Source organism: Armigeres subalbatus, chromosome 2 (assembly GCF_024139115.2).
Source record: "Armigeres subalbatus isolate Guangzhou_Male chromosome 2, GZ_Asu_2, whole genome shotgun sequence".
Classification (NCBI taxonomy): domain Eukaryota; kingdom Metazoa; phylum Arthropoda; class Insecta; order Diptera; family Culicidae; genus Armigeres; species Armigeres subalbatus.
The window spans coordinates 454,798,098-454,813,905 of NC_085140.1; the positions used below are offsets into that span (position 1 = coordinate 454,798,098).

At 36.9% G+C, this 15,808-nt stretch overlaps 1 protein-coding gene across 4 annotated transcripts in view; it reads right to left on the reverse strand.

Annotated features, from left to right (window-relative positions):
• LOC134213809 (uncharacterized) overlaps positions 1-15,808 on the reverse strand; it is an 81,853-nt gene that overhangs the window by 5,663 nt on the left and 60,382 nt on the right. For 3 of the 4 annotated variants that reach the window (XM_062693163.1, XM_062693161.1, XM_062693162.1), the window contains exons 2-5: positions 14,488-15,216; positions 11,398-11,552; positions 10,002-11,323; positions 9,229-9,898 (exon numbers count right to left, since the gene is read on the reverse strand). In XM_062693163.1, coding sequence (XP_062549147.1) covers positions 9,229-9,898; positions 10,002-11,323; positions 11,398-11,552; positions 14,488-15,178 — 2,838 coding nt within the window. In that variant the 5' untranslated portion in view covers positions 15,179-15,216. The remainder of the gene's footprint in view (positions 1-9,228; positions 9,899-10,001; positions 11,324-11,397; positions 11,553-14,487; positions 15,217-15,808) is intronic. The other variant, XM_062693164.1, reaches the window with a different exon arrangement.

A 15,808-nucleotide genomic window follows, 5' to 3' on the forward strand; every position in this document is an offset into this window, starting at 1 on the left:
CAATGCAAAAAAATATAGATCGTTCCGATAATAATAAATACTTCTTCTTCTTCTTCTTCTTATTGGCATTACATCCCCACACTGGGACAGAGCCGCCTCGCAGCTTAGTGTTCATTAAGCACTTCCACAGTTATTAACTGCGAGGTTTCTAAGCCAGGTTACCATTTTTGCATTCGTATATCATGAGGCTAGCACGAAGATAAAGTATGGTTATGCGCAGGGAAGTCGAGACTATTTCCAATCCGAAAATTGCTTAGACCGGCACCGGGAATCGAACCCAGCCACCCTCAGCATGGTCTTGCTTTGTAGCCGCGCGTCTTACCGCACGGCTAAGGAGGGCCCCAATAATAAATACACTTTGTTTATTGAATAATTCAATTTTTTTCAAGTAATCTACTATTTTATGGTTACATATGGCCCAAAATTTTATTTACTTTCATATAGCATCGAGTATTCGAGAATATTAATCATGTTCTATGAATTTTTACTTTCCATTGTTTTGGATTTTGCACAACATGTTTTTCAGCTGTTACTCAAAAATTTTCATAAATATTTCTACTGTTTTTGGCACTCATTTAACATGCATTATGGATTTTCAAAATTGAATAATTGCAATCGGACGAGAATCAGATTAGAATCATCAAATTAACATCGACTAGCCTCAAAAAACATTTAACATTATTTCGAGATCTCGTTTTCACTAATACAACCAGTTTTTTTTACTTTTTGGAGTCATTAGTATTCAGATCAATTCCAAAAATATACCGTAGCAGAAAATCGTCTGATTCTAAATCTAAAGCCATATCCGTACTCATGAGGATTATTCCATTTTCGAAATATTTTTTGTGGTTTTTCGGAATTTTCAGGTCATTGAAATCATTTTTCAACCAGATCTCGTCGTTAATGCGACAAGACAGACAATTTTATGTATCTGTATTGAAAATTATATTGATTTAACAGTTATACGTTTTTTTCTAGGTAGATTACCAAAAAACACGTTCCAAAAATAACTCATCCCGTGCAAAAAAAAATTTTGTCGAAAATGAAACCTTCATATTTTCCTAATTTTCAGCAAAAAAAATCGTAAATAATATATCATGTGAAAGAGTAGGATGTAATCTATAAGAGGAATCGACATTTTCATGAAATATCAAGCGCAATTCCAACTTCCGACTATTTCTTAGTGTATTTATAATTATCGGAACGGTCTATAGTCTATAGTTTACTGCTAGAGTATATTGTTTACTGCTAGAGGCAATATTTGAACTTGCAGAGTCTCAAAATAAATCTTTTCTAGGACAGAACCATCATCTATGATAAGAAGTAAGACTCGTACCTAACATCTGGCAATAGCCAGCCTAAATACCCAAGAGACCGAACACTGAAGAGCTTTCTCCTTTAGGGTCTGTTCACAAATTACGTAACGCTTCTAGGGGGAGGGGGGAGGTCCAACTTGCGTTATACTTTGTTACACTAAAAGGTGGGGGAGGGGGTGGGTACTATCAAATGTTACGCATAACGCGAATAAAAATTCATTTGAATGTCTTTTTTTTAAATCACTGATTCAAGTAATTGCTGTTTATCGTTTATCGTATATTAGTCATTATCGAAATCAAGCATGCTAACATAGCGAGACTGATATGCGTAAAAATACCAAGCGAATATTGTACTACTCGACACCACAGTTCCGCAAAACTATGTAAATGGTTATGATCGCAAATTCTATTTTCGTTTCTGCTAGCTGCATTCTTGATATCTTTGATTTTTAATCATGTGCCGTCCCAATTCTAACAGTGTTCAAAAAATACCAAAACCAAAATGCTTTAGAGAAGGGAAATTTTTTTTCACAGTTACGCGTTACATGGGGGAGGGAGGGGGTACCAAAAATGTTACTTTTTGTTACGAGGGGGAGGGAGGGGGTCAAAAACTTGGATTTTTGCGTTACGTAATTTGTGAACAGACCCTTACTGGAGTGGGAATCGAATCCGATCTTCATAACTCCACAAAGCACACAATATTGATTGGAAACGTATTCTGATAAATTTTTCATGAATATCTTGCAGCTTCTGCCATAGCACGTAAATTATTTAAAAAATATTCAAAATTTCTTAAAAATAATAAGTTTCCAAATAAATTCTAACTTAATTTATTTAATAACTTTTTCATAAGGGAAATGATTAAAGCAAAAACTTTAGCATCTTGGATCTCTTGAAAAGGTGTGATTTATAAAGAAACTTGTTATCATTTATTTTTTGGCGTGAGACCATGTGACTGACCCGTTCGTATTCTGCAAGTATTTTTAGGTAGAACAAAGGGGAATAAGAAATGGGGAAAGAGAAGTTAGAAGGAAGTCCATAGAAGCTAAAATGTAAGATAAAGGAATAAGATTAAAGAGAGAAGGAGGTAGAAGAAACAAGAAGGAGAAGTAAAGAAGTAGGGAGAACGAATAAAAAGAAGAAGGAAAATAGAAGATGGAAGAAGGGAGGCTGAAGAAAAAAGGGAAATAAAAAGAAAAAGGAAATATACAAAAATAAAACAATGAAGAAAAACGAATAAGAATTAGAAAGAAAACAGAAAAAAGAAAGATGAAAATAACACTAAAAAAGGAAAAAAAGAAAAAAAGAAATGGAAAAGGAAGCAAGTAGGGAGAAGAAAGAAGATGGAAGAAGAAATTATTACTCTATTTTCATTTTTCCTTCTTCTTTCTTTCTTTTCCCCTCTTCCTCCTTTCTACTTCCTTCGTTTTTCTTCCTTCTTCTTCCTCCTCTTTTCTTTTATCTTCTGCCTTCTATCTTCTCCTGCTTCCTTCTGCTTTTTATTTTTCTACCCTTATCCTTCTTCCTTCTGACTTCTTACATCTAACTTCTCGTTTCTTGCTTCTTAAACTCATCCTATGTTCTCTCTTTTCACATCTCTTTTCTCTCACTTCTTATTTTGTAATCTTTGGTATAATGAAATCCAATTGTTCACGCGTCACGTTAATCAACACACTCAGTTTTTAATTCTGCAGCTCGGCAAAAATTCTGCCCAGCAAAATAATAACTGATATCCCTGCAAAAATGGCGTTTGTTAGCTGATTTTCGGCAAATTATTACTGGATTAGCAAAATGGGGATCTGATTATTGGCGGGAGGCTTATCGGTTCGTAGGATGCTCAGTGGATGCCCATCGTACACTTATAATCAGGCGAGCGTTTAGACCAGAGGTGCTAATGGAGTGCCGAGCAATTTTGTGAAAATGACCCAAAGAACAGCCTATGACATAAAGAAGACAGAATTATGCCAAACATCCATTATGCCTAACGTACTTATGCTTAACGTCGCGAACCCGTGTTCCATAGGCAGTAAACAGGGTTTTTGCCAGGACCTTTTATCCAGTTTTTGGATTAATGCTTCTGGTTGGCGAGTCGCCATTTCACGCTACGGTCAGTGACTTTGGTCACAAAAGGACCTAAACGTAAAGGACGTTTGTTCCTCTGGCCAAGAGCCATTAGCGTCAAGGAGGACGACCCTGAAACCCAACCGACATTGTCGCCATCGTGAAGTTCTTTGAGCAGGTGCAGAAGTGAAACCACCGGATTAGATCCGGTAACCTGATTAAGTTTTCCGGTTGAGTGAATAAGCGCCATTTCGTATCCGGTTGACCAGTAGTGCGCCGACCCTGTGACTAGTTCCGAGTATCGCACCTGAGTAGCACAATTTCGACTGATTTGGTTGTGGCAACTCATATATGACTTGTTTTAGTCGTACAAAGGTTGTAGCAACTCGTCTACGACAAGTGTGTTGCAGTACTGAGTATTTTTTTCTACTTTATTTAAGTGATTTTTGCAGAACTGAGTTGTTGGCGGGTAATTGAAGAGTTTGAATTTCTCGCTTGGAACAAACTGAGGACAAAAATTTGAATGTTCGGCCAAACGACCCAAATGACACACGGCCAATGACCCTAATTCACTTTTATAGTAGTCCTGATGGAATACTTAGCAGAAATTGAAAGCATAAATGTTCCAATATTACAAAAGTTGTTTGGTTAAATATAAGTTGCTGAAACGAACTCAGTCTGACTTGTTCTGCTAGGGTATCAGAAGGGCTAAGTTCTGGAATAATTAGCTGAGCGTAAGCGAGGGTTTTTACAAGAGGATGAAAATTTGAACTTACTCCTGAATAGGTTATTGAAAGAAAGAAACTTTTCGGTCACTTTACAGAAAAGTTTTTGTGCAATTTCTGTTTTTCAAAAATTTTCATTTTGAAAAAAGTTTTTGAAGAATAATTTTGAAATAAATCTGTCGACAATAGATACAAAAAACTAAAATAAAAACTCCCATTGAAAAATTGAAATTTTCCATAAGAAATTAGGAAATTGCTAATAAAAAAATCAGGATATGAGCAATAAATAAATATGAAATTTCCTCAAATAATGCAAAATTTCCATAAACAATTAAAAATTTTCCACAAAACAAAAATAAATTAGCACTTTTAAAAGCAAAAATTGCAATTATTAAACAAGAATTTTCAATAAAGAAATAAAAATGTTCCACATAAAAAATAATAAAAAAGCAATAAAACTGATATTCCTATAGATGACCCCTTCTCTAAAAACGTTTAAAGTTCATGGAAGTTTTTTTTATCTATTTTATTGCTTTTTTGTATTTTTTTTATGGAAATTTCCTTTTTTTCCATTGCTATTTATTGATTATTTTGTAGAAGTTTTAAATTTTGTTATTGCTTATTGCTAATACATATTGATTTATTTATGGAAATTTTGTATTTTTTTTTGGTGAAACATTTTGATTTTTTAATGGAAAATTCTTCTTTTATAATTGCAATTTTTGCAATATTTAACCAATAATCAGTAATAGATTTGTCAAATTACTGGCTTCTGTAACGATTCCTAGCAACTTTACCTTTATCGACGCTTTCACCAATATAAACAAGAATACCGAACCATTCCAGCGTGCGGATGCAACATTTACAAAACTAGTTACGTTTCACAATGATCTCTAATTAAAAACAACAAGTTTTTTTTGTGACTTTCTAACGCATTTAAATTATGTTTAAAAATGGACTTAGAGAAACAGCCCGAATGATGATTTTAAATGACTCAATTGCATGTGAAATAATGGTGAACGCATGGTAGTTTGTTTATTTAACTAATGAAATAAAAATCTTACGGGGAAGGTGAAAGAATCGCAAATCGTTAGATTTAAGTAAAAAATGAAAGAATTTTGTTCAATCTTTGCGTTGCAGCTCGATAATGAATAACTAGTAATAAATTGTAATTGTAATATTTGTTAAGAAATGTCCTTTAAAAGATTATATGAGTGGTTTCATGAGCTATTCAGGCCATTTGCGCTGTTCTTCCCTATTATATAATGGCATTTGATAGTTGTTTACAAACTTCATTTTTTATTACCGGATTCTCAGCAATTTGTTCAACTTTTACCGAGATTCGCACAACCGAGCCCCAGCTAACATGTTTTTTGCCGAGATTTCTGTCAAAGTTGCTGAAAATCAGTAAATAATTTGCCGAAAATCAGCTAACAAACATCATTTTTGCTGGAATATAAGTTTTATTTTTGCAGGATTTTTGCAGAGCTGCAGAATTAAAAACCAAGTGTGTATAGTTTTTAGTGGAAAAAATCACTCATATTAATGGGCTGCACGCTCATCTGACTCAGCTCAAATTGGAGCCAGTTTTATAAATAATAAAAACTGGCTTTAGACAAATAATAAGTTTGTGGCATTGAAATCAACTTTGTGGTCATAGCAAAAACATGTTCACGCAGTTTTAAATAATTAAAAAAGGCATAATGGTACTACGATAGGGGCTATTGTGCTTTATTTCTTTTTTAAATTTTAGGATGATTGCCAATGTCTATTTATTTCTCACTTTAAACTTTCACTACTCATTTTTTACTTCTTACTTAGAGCTTATTATTTATCAATTCTCACATTGAACTTCTCATTAGGCCTTCGACCCAGTATCCACCAGGTCATAAGAATCACAGATGCATTCCAATAACACAACTGTCAAAAACAATTCGATATCTGGATTATTCGGAAATTATTGAACGGTCACTTTAAAGTTTATTTTTTGTTTAATTCGGGAAATGAGACAAAGCCCCAATTTACTCTCTAATATGAAATGAAATGAAATCGATATGTACTTTGAATATTTTGAATTCAGAGCTGTGAGCCGACCCAGAAATCGTCAGCGGCAGTGTTTGTCGTGATTTTGCAACACATTTAAATTAGTTTGCCGACGTCAGCAACGAAAATTTCGAGATCTCAGAAATTTTTTTGTCGATATTTGGTAATTCCCTTACCGAAATTTCGTCAAATTTTTACCGAAATTCGAATTGCCTTTTTACCAATGACGCGGCAAAGTTAACCGAAATCTCGGCAAATTTTTTATCGAGATTCGTCGAAATCGTCGACTGTTGGATTTCTCGGCAATCGTAAAATTTTGAATTTTAGGGGTGAATATTTTATTTCAATTTTTTTAATGCTCTGGATTGCAGGGAAATTTTATTAGTTTGTTCCAGGATTGTAGAATTCGTTAAAAAAATATACATATATCCCAAATTTTGAATTTAAATCATTTATTTTTTTTGTTTTTTTTTTCGAAACTTTAAAGGAACAGCTTCGCGAAATTCTTCGGAATTTCTCCGAAGAATTTTTCAGAAGTTTCTTGGTGAAATCTTCGGAATTTCCTCGAGAAATTCTTTAGCAAAATTATATCGTAAAAGCTTCCTCGACAATTTCTACAGAATTTCCTCCGAAAATTCTTCAAAATTTCTACGAGATCAACTCAGCAAATTCTTTTAAATTTCCCGGCAAATTCTTTAAGATTTTCTGAGGAAATTCTTCGGAATTTCCTCGCGAAATTCTCTCGTCAACATTTTTTTTCAGACTTATCTTCAGGATTTCCTTGGAAAATTCTTCGGGATTTACTCAATAAATTTTTCAAAACTTCCTCGGGTAAAGATTCGCGATTTCTTCTGGAATTCTTCGGAAGTTCCTAGGCAAAGTCTTCAAAATTTCCAGGCGAATTTTTCAGATTTTCTTCGGGAAATGCTTTGGAATTTCTTTAGGAAATTCTTTTGCTGAATCTGCTCAACAATTTCTTCAATATTTCTTCAGGATTTCCGGAAAATAATGAGGATTTTCGGCTTCCAGTCACATCGGAAGTTCCTATCTTCATCGTCGGATCGTAACGTTGACAATGATTTAAAATTATCAACATTTTCATGTGATGCTGGCAAATTTCCTTCGTCATGACCTTTTCTTCTTTGAAACTTCGTGTGAAAATTCTTCGGGACTACTTTGTCAATTTCCTCGGGATTTCTTCGAGAAGTTCTTTGAAATTTGGTTGTGAAGATTTTCGATATATTCATTACAGCACACCTATCATACTTAACAAAGAGCAATCAAATTTTTTCCCTGAAGAAGACATCGAACCCGATGTAGAAACGTTGGACAAAATTTTAAAATTTATTCTAATAAATCAGACTGAATCAGCCGAAATATCTCAAAAATATGTTCGTAAGTTTCATTAGAATTTCCTGAGAGATTTTCAAGTATTTCTTTTTTAATTTTTTATTGAATTCCGTTGGGTGTTTCTTTGGAATTTTTTAATTTTCTCATCAATTCTTGAAAGTCCCCTCGAGAAAAATTTAGGAATTACTTCGAGAAGTTTTTTGGAGTTTATTTGGGAAAATATACGATGTTTTGTCGTCGAATATATTAATTTCTTCAAAAAATCATAATGTTTTTAGGTTTTTTCAAACACAATCGACGCGATCGTGAGACTACATAACTGGATCACTGTATGCAAGGTTCGCGTCACGTGTGTTTGGAGGAAAATTCAATCGGGAAATACTTGAAATTTCTTTGGAAAATCTTCCGAAACATGCTGAGGAGACTCCACAGATTTTTTTTAAATTTGTTGTGTCCTACTTACAACTATTTTCAGAATAGCAGCAGAAGCCGTTTTCATACAACATAGCCAACTTTGACAAGCTGTAGCTTTGTACCCTGATGACCGATTGAGCTGAAATTTTGGCAGTGAACTACAAATGTATTGAAATTTACACATACCAAGTATATTTTTCGAATCACTCGTTGAAAAATTACATAATATTTAATTAAAATAAGATAATTACATAATTGTCTGGAAGAAATTGACATTTCAATCATTAACTTGTATTCAGGGGCTGCGAGGTACTAAATAGATTATTGAAAAATAAATACGAATTGTGAATATATCAATATAACAAAAATAAAAAGTGTCATTATTTTGAACAAAATAGTCTTAGTGTGTAACTTATGAATGCTTGGTTTGAAAAAGTTGATTCGCGAAGTCGAAGCAAAATTCTTCACACAAACAATGACAGTTCTTTATGGGTTTTTACAGTAGAGCAACAGAGAGGAGGAGATGGCGGCCATGTTTCACTCAAACTCTGACAGATAGCAATGGGATTTCCCATAGGAGGGAAGAGCAGAATTTGCTTCGACTTCGCGAATAGTATGGGTAAATGTTAACGTATTTGTAGTTCACTGTCAAAATTTCAGCGCAATCGTTCATCGGAGTACAAAGTGATTGCTTGCGCAAAGTTGGCTATTTTGTATGAGAAACGGCTTGTGCTGCTATTATTCTGAGCACGCTGTTATTATTCTGAACAAAATTGCTACTTTTGATTTATGAATGAAATGTTTGATTTTTTTTCAATGGAAAGTTTTGAATTTCAATTGCTTTACATTTTTGACATTGATATTTTGAAAATTTTCGTTGTAGCTTGTTTAGAAGACTCCGTAACGCAAATGAGCCTCCCAAATAAACGAAATCCTTGAAAGCTTGATAATATTAAAAATGTATTTGAAATTTCAGAATTACAAAAATGAACAACAAATCGATAATATTTTATAGATATCAAGTCATATTGACCTCTGTTTTAATTTTATAGACGTTAACCGAAAAATAAACTAAATATCCGTCAAAGATATCTTAATATTCCAATTTTGATTGATTTTTTACGAGCAAGACTATGGAAATCTATTTAAAAAATATTCAAAAAAGCTATTGGTTTATGTTCAACGTAGCAAAAAGGGACACACATGCTGAGACGAACGAGAGACGAAATCATAAAAAAAAATAAAACGGAATTATAATATATCACGCGTACAAGAAACAAAACACAAATGGTGTAATAGAATTTTGATCTTGCAAATACCTGGATGACATGCTTCCAATTCGACACCTGATGACAATGACCGCACCGATACGGGGCACTCGGGCGCCACGAGTTGGCCGCCGCCCCCCTGCCACACGCTGTGGTAGTGGTAGTACTAGTAGAGGGAGGAGTAGTAGTAGTGGTATTGGTAGTACTAGCCGATGCAGAACTAGCGCTTATAGTAGTAGATTGGGTAGTGGTACTAGCAGTGTTTATCGTCCTATTCACCTCACCACCAAACACGACACTAGGTATAGTATTACTGAGAGTATAGGTATTGCCCAACCGATTGTCATTAGCTACAGACTGGGTAAAGTTTAATCCGACACCAATTAATGCAGCGTTAGTAGTATAATTGTTACTATTGTAGCCACCCGCCGAACCGGAAGTAACACTTGGAGTGGTACTAGCACTGGTAGAGGCACCGGTCAAACCACCGATGTTACCGCTATCACTTCTGGGACTAACAACCGAAAGTGGTGATAATGATGTTCTAAGCGGAGATTGTGGATTTAGCGTACTGTTGGATGCAGCAGTCACAGTTTCAATCGGTTCAACATCCTGGTCTTCACAGGGCAGGAGGTCCAGCTCGGCTTCGGCGTTGCTCGTTTTATCTACGGTCATATGCGTTGCCTGGATATGTCGCAGCACTAGTTCGCGGTAGGGATTCCTGTGGGAGACGAGAAACATAAATGTAAATACAAAATGTCAAGGTGTGTTTCTTAAATTTAGTAGATTTTCACAGCACGGAGTGAAACCTTCATTGTACTCACTTAAAATTGCACTTATTACACTTGAACGCCTTCTGGGGCGTTGATTTAGCATCTTCTGTAGGCAAGGGTTTCGGCATACCCACCAGGGTCTGCAGCATCTCTGGCTCGAATCGGGCCATCTGGTTCATGGAAGCCAAATTGAAGGCCTGAGCCAGCTCTTCACTGGAGTACATCTTGGCCAAGCTGTTCAGGCTGGCCGGGGAGTCACCCGCTTTGCACATCGCCAGATAGTCCGCTTGACTCGTTTCGATCATGGACTTCGAACTTGACGAACTGTCCTTGTAGTTATTGTCGGTGACCTTCATCAGCGTGATATATCGATTGTACTTCGTATAGTTTCTTCGGCCGGTTTCATCGTTCATCAAGACTCCGGCGTTTTTATGACTAGGATCTCGGATGGTCTTCAAACGAATGTGCTTGGTAATGTCCCAGCGCCAGTTGGATCGATAAGAGCAAAGCGAACACTCGAAGGGTTTTTTGTTCAGATGACCAACGATATGCACGTGGAAGCGAGAGGCCGTCGATGCCCAAAACGAACAATGGGGACATTTGAATACTTTCTTCATTATAGACGATTGCGTAGTGCCGTCATCTAAGTTGTATTTACTCGTCACCTCACCATACCCAGGCGCCGTCTCTACCCCAAGGTAAGTTTCGTTTTTACTAATTGCTGATTCAACTGTTTCAGCATCATCTTCATCGTTAGAATATTGTCCAGATTGCATTTCGCTATCGTTTTCCCGAGACTCTTGCTCTTCCAGTATCGCTTTATTATTTTCCAGTAGCCTCTTCCAGATATCTATCGTTAAGCTCTCTGCAGTGTATGACTGCAGTTCGGTTTGTCCGCTATCTTCGGGTTTCTTTTGCAGCAGTAGAGCAAACAACTCCTCGCTGTGAAACGTACGCAAGTGTAGCGCCAAATCATCCGTCGTTCTCACCATAATCTGGCAGAAAATACACTGATGCTGTAAACTCTTATCGCCGTTCTGATCTGCCGTAAGATTGATTGGACTTTCGTCATCGACGATGAACGATTTCCCAGACGTGCCAGCATCTATGGAATTATTGTTATCACTGTCGGCGACACGGCTCTTGATTGTAACCTCCGGGTTCAGGTGGTACGTCTTACCCACTTCTCCACGCAAATGCAGTTGTCCAATACTGTGCAGCGGGATCAGATCGGGTATTGGACGGACCTTCTTCTTCTGTTTCGTAACCATTTCCGCTCCGCTGCCGCCACTTCCGCTAGCCATGGAGGTGGGGGTGATCGTGAGTTGCTTATTCTTATCCACCAAGTTGTGCTGCAGCATGGCGAGTACGTCCTACAGAAATGAAACAACAATACGCAATGAGCACGGTGTGGTAAAAAAGAGTTTCTGGTGCGATAAAGACTCACGTTGTTTACCTGGCTGCTTGAATCACCACTAGTACTAGCGCAGCCGAGCGACGAGGTTCCGCCGTTATCAGCGAAGATATTTATGTTTGATGAGCCCTTCAGCTGCGATAACTGTTGAGACGGGTCGGCCAGTGTTAGGCCGTGCTTGTAGTTGGCTACAAGAAGGAGGAATGGAACAGTTTTCGTGTGTTAGAAAAATGGTGCAACTCTTGAGCTTATTGGCGACGATTGTTGACCGACTAAATATTACACATGTCGAGCTGTTGATGTCTTAGAATGTTCACGTTTTCAGCCACCATCATGCAATGACTGGTCAGTTTTGCGGAACTGATAAAAGTCAGGTTGCGACAATGAGATTACATGTGCTCTGTTGGTTGGATTGTATCTGACAACGGTAGATGAAAAATTATGATTTTTATCGGGAAAATCCCAGACGAATTTTTATTGCTTTTATTTCAAATCAAATTGTGTGCTATGTATAGATCGTTGGGGACATGAAATAAGTTGAACATCATATAATTCAACTGTCTAAGACGAGTTTAGTGCTTTACAAATATGTATTTCGACCTCAACTGTAAGGCCGTCTTCAGTGTCTCGTACTTGATTCAACTCACGATCTCCTTTGATATCAATCAAACTCAAAATGTAAAATCTGGTATTATATTCCGGAATTGCAAATTGCATGATGTTAAAATTTGATTTTTCACCTGTGTATTACAATTTTGAAAAAAAGTTATATGTTTCAAATGTTTTCTTATGTTCGATTTGTGGAAGATTGCAAAACAATATTTCCTTTCGGGGTTAGTTCACAAATCACGTAACACTTTAGGGAGAGGGAAGTCAAATGAAAAGCTACAATTCATAAAAATAAATTAAATCATTCACAAAAAATTTTACGATGGACAGGGAGGGGGTCTAATATTGCCAAATTTTGTGTTACGAATTCTGCAAACAGTCTCTTACTGAACCGTTTTCTGTAATCAAGATGTCGGTGACAACGCCGATAAAAAATGTACATTTCTTCCCGGGCAGAAGCTATGAACAGAATAACAAAACATGATATGGACTTGATTGATATAAGAGATAAAAGAACAGGCAACAATATCAAAAATTTGCAAAAATACTTATACGCTCAAAATCTCTAGCAGAGTTACAGCTGCCAGCGATCTTGTCTTGCCCTGTTAATCAATTAAGATGACTACTGTAAAAAATGCTTTGGATTTGGAGCTTTGCAGCAATATGGTGATAAGGGCTGTACGTTGTTGCTTACAATAAATGTGAAAATTCACAGAGAATCAGTTCTTTTGAATCGCCTTTCAATTTGTATGAAACGAGTAAATATTTAAAAACTCAGTTCTTTCCTCTCTTCGCAGTACTATTTTTCATGCAGTACTATTCTTCAGGGCCCTCCTTAGCCTAGCGGTAAGATGCGCGGTCATAAAGCAAAAGCATGCTGAGGTCTGTCTCCTCTCCTGTCTAATAAAGATACAAAAAAAACAGGCTAGGTTCGATTCCCGGTGCCGGTTTAGGAAATTTTCGGTTTGGAAATTGTCTCAACCTCCCTGGGCATAAAAGTATCATCGTGTATACATCATCAAGATATACGAATGCAAAAATGGTAATTTGGCTTAGAAACCTCGCGGTTAATAACTGTGCTGAATGAAAACTAAGCAGCGAAACGGCAATGTTCTAGTGGGGGATGTAATGCCAATAAGAAGAAGAAGTATTCTTCAATTTGGAGCTAGATGGCAGTAAACACGATGAAGTACTATGATAATCATTCAGTTTCAGTTTCAGCAAAATTTAATGCAGAATGTTCTGCTGAAAATCGCGAGAAGATTAGAGTTTACCCGGCGAAGTTATTAACATTTCTCTAAAGTTTAGTATGAAAAAAGTTCGTTCCTTTTAACTCGAAAAATGATACTAAACTGGCAAATCAAAAAAAAAAAATTGAAAAAATGTTTTTTTGAGCCACCCTAATAGTGGTAGCTCACTGTGCATTAGGGTGGCTCCAGTCAGTATGAAAGACACTTATGCAAAAATATCCTAGTTAATGCCCGAAGCTCTGAACAAAATTCCGAAAAACGTTATTGAACCATATTTTTTATTTTTCTTTGGGTCATAATGAGTTCCCTACATGTGCCTACATGGTAATACAGTTGTTTTATGCGATTATATGACCTGCAAGCCAATTAAATGTCATGATAATTCCTAAATTCCTATATTCCTAAATTCCTAAATTTCTAAATTCCCAAATTCCTAAATTCCTAAATTCCTAAATTCATAAATTCTTAAATTCATAAATTCCGAAATTCCTTAATTCCTAAATTCCTAAATTCCTAAATTCCTAAATTCCTAAATTCCTAAATTCCTAAATTCCTAAATTCCTAAATTCCTAAATTCCTAAATTCCTAAATTCCTAAATTCCTAAATTCCTAAATTCCTAAATTCCTAAATTCCTCCTTTCAAGAGGCTCGGAAGCCTCCTTTCAAGAGGCTCGGAAGCCTCCTTTCAAGAGGCTCGGAAGCCTCCTTTCAAGAGGCTCGGAAGCCTCCTTTCAAGAGGCTCGGAAGCCTCCTTTCAAGAGGCTCGGAAGCCTCCTTTCAAGAGGCTCAGAAGCCTCCTTTCAAGAGGCTCGGAAGCCTCCTTTCAAGAGGCTCGGAAGCCTCCTTTCAAGAGGCTCGGAAGCCTCCAAAAGTCCTCAAGGTCTTATAGAAAGCGTGATGATACAATAAATATGCATAAGAAAAATTTCAGTTAACATTTTGGTGTGCCTATATCCCGACCTCGACTATTAGCTGTAGGACTGGCTGCAATTGTTCGGTGGTTTTATGTTGAATTGTGTTTGATTGGTTTTTGAAAAGTTTTTTTTGTTCGGGAAAAAAAACACATGGTACTAGAAGGAGGGGGTGTTCAGCAAAAGACCACGATAAACCACATTGGGAGAGGAGGGTGGTAAAAATTCGGGGAAAAATTATAACGTGGTTTCTGGATGGCCCCTTAGATAAATCCGCTAAAACCCACAAACAGTAAACCTGAGAACTTCCATAGTCTTATTAACACAATAGACGACACTATGACCTTACTTACACAAATAAATTTGATTTTCCGCCGCACTTTCGCCACCCGCTCCACTGCCTGCCGCACCGCGTAGCATTTTACTAAGTTGCTCGAAATAGTTAGCCCTATTTTGATTGTAAAAATCACTGTCCGTTATGTTGGTATTCATTTTGAACTTATTCTTCTTAAAATATTCTTTACGAAACGTTCCACGTCTACGCGAACTGAACGGAGTCTTGATTCCGTCCGTCGAGCCATGCACCATCTTCATATGGCGCACCAGCTTCTGGTAGTGGCGCGACGCATACAGACATCGCTTGCACTCGTTGATAATGATCTTCTCGCCGTGCACATCCCGCAAATGAGTCAAGTACTTCCGTGGGTTCTGGGTGAAGTAAGTGCAGTTACTGCACGAATAGTTTCGCTTAATCTTACACTGGGGCAACTGCGGCTCGGTACTGTCACCGGTTTCACTGGTCGTATTTTTCTGCGCACTGTCCTCCAATATCAGTCCAAACTTGCTGAGATCTTCCTCGCCGGGGTAAATCTTCAAACTATCCGCCAGGGATTGGTTCGAAGCGGACGATTGGTGGTGCTCCTTGTTGCTGGACGACGCCGACGATGGGGAATCGATTTGACTGAGGAAAACTTCGTCGCCACTGACCACGCGCCGCACGATCAATTTGTCGCCATCACGTTGGACCATGGATGGCGCATCCATATTTCAGGATTGTCGGTGGGGTACTGCGTTGGCGTGTCCTGTGGAAGGAATTTACGAGAAAATGAGGAGTGCGTCAGTATAGAGGATCTTTGTGTTTGAGAATTAAATACAAGTTACAAGAATAATTAAAAAAATAGAATAAAAGTCATTTGGGTCCTTAAGGATGAAAGCCAGTCAAAATCTGCCGGACGCATCAACCAATACATCGTTTATATCATAATTTTTTTTTTATTGTAGTAATTGTCCCACCTTCCATTCAATTTAGGTTTTTGAGTTCATAGAAGATTGCATGCGATTTACCGAGTTTAAATTTAAGCACGGATTCGTTTCTAGATTAGCGCAAATTTACTCGAGTTTGTCAATAAGGTGAATATTCATACAATTTACACCATTTATTCGATTTATTTGTTTTGCACAAATTATTTGTTTATCCTCATAGTTGTAGTTTGGCGATTTGCCATTGATACCAAAAATACTCACAAAGTCCTTCATTGAGTTTTGTGAAATAATGCAATACGATGCATCGCAAAATGGGTTTCAAAGTTTACTTTTTCCAAAACTGACTACCAGACAGAGTTCCAGACGAGACTAATGTGTTCAAAAACACTCAAAAATTCATCTAAAGACAGA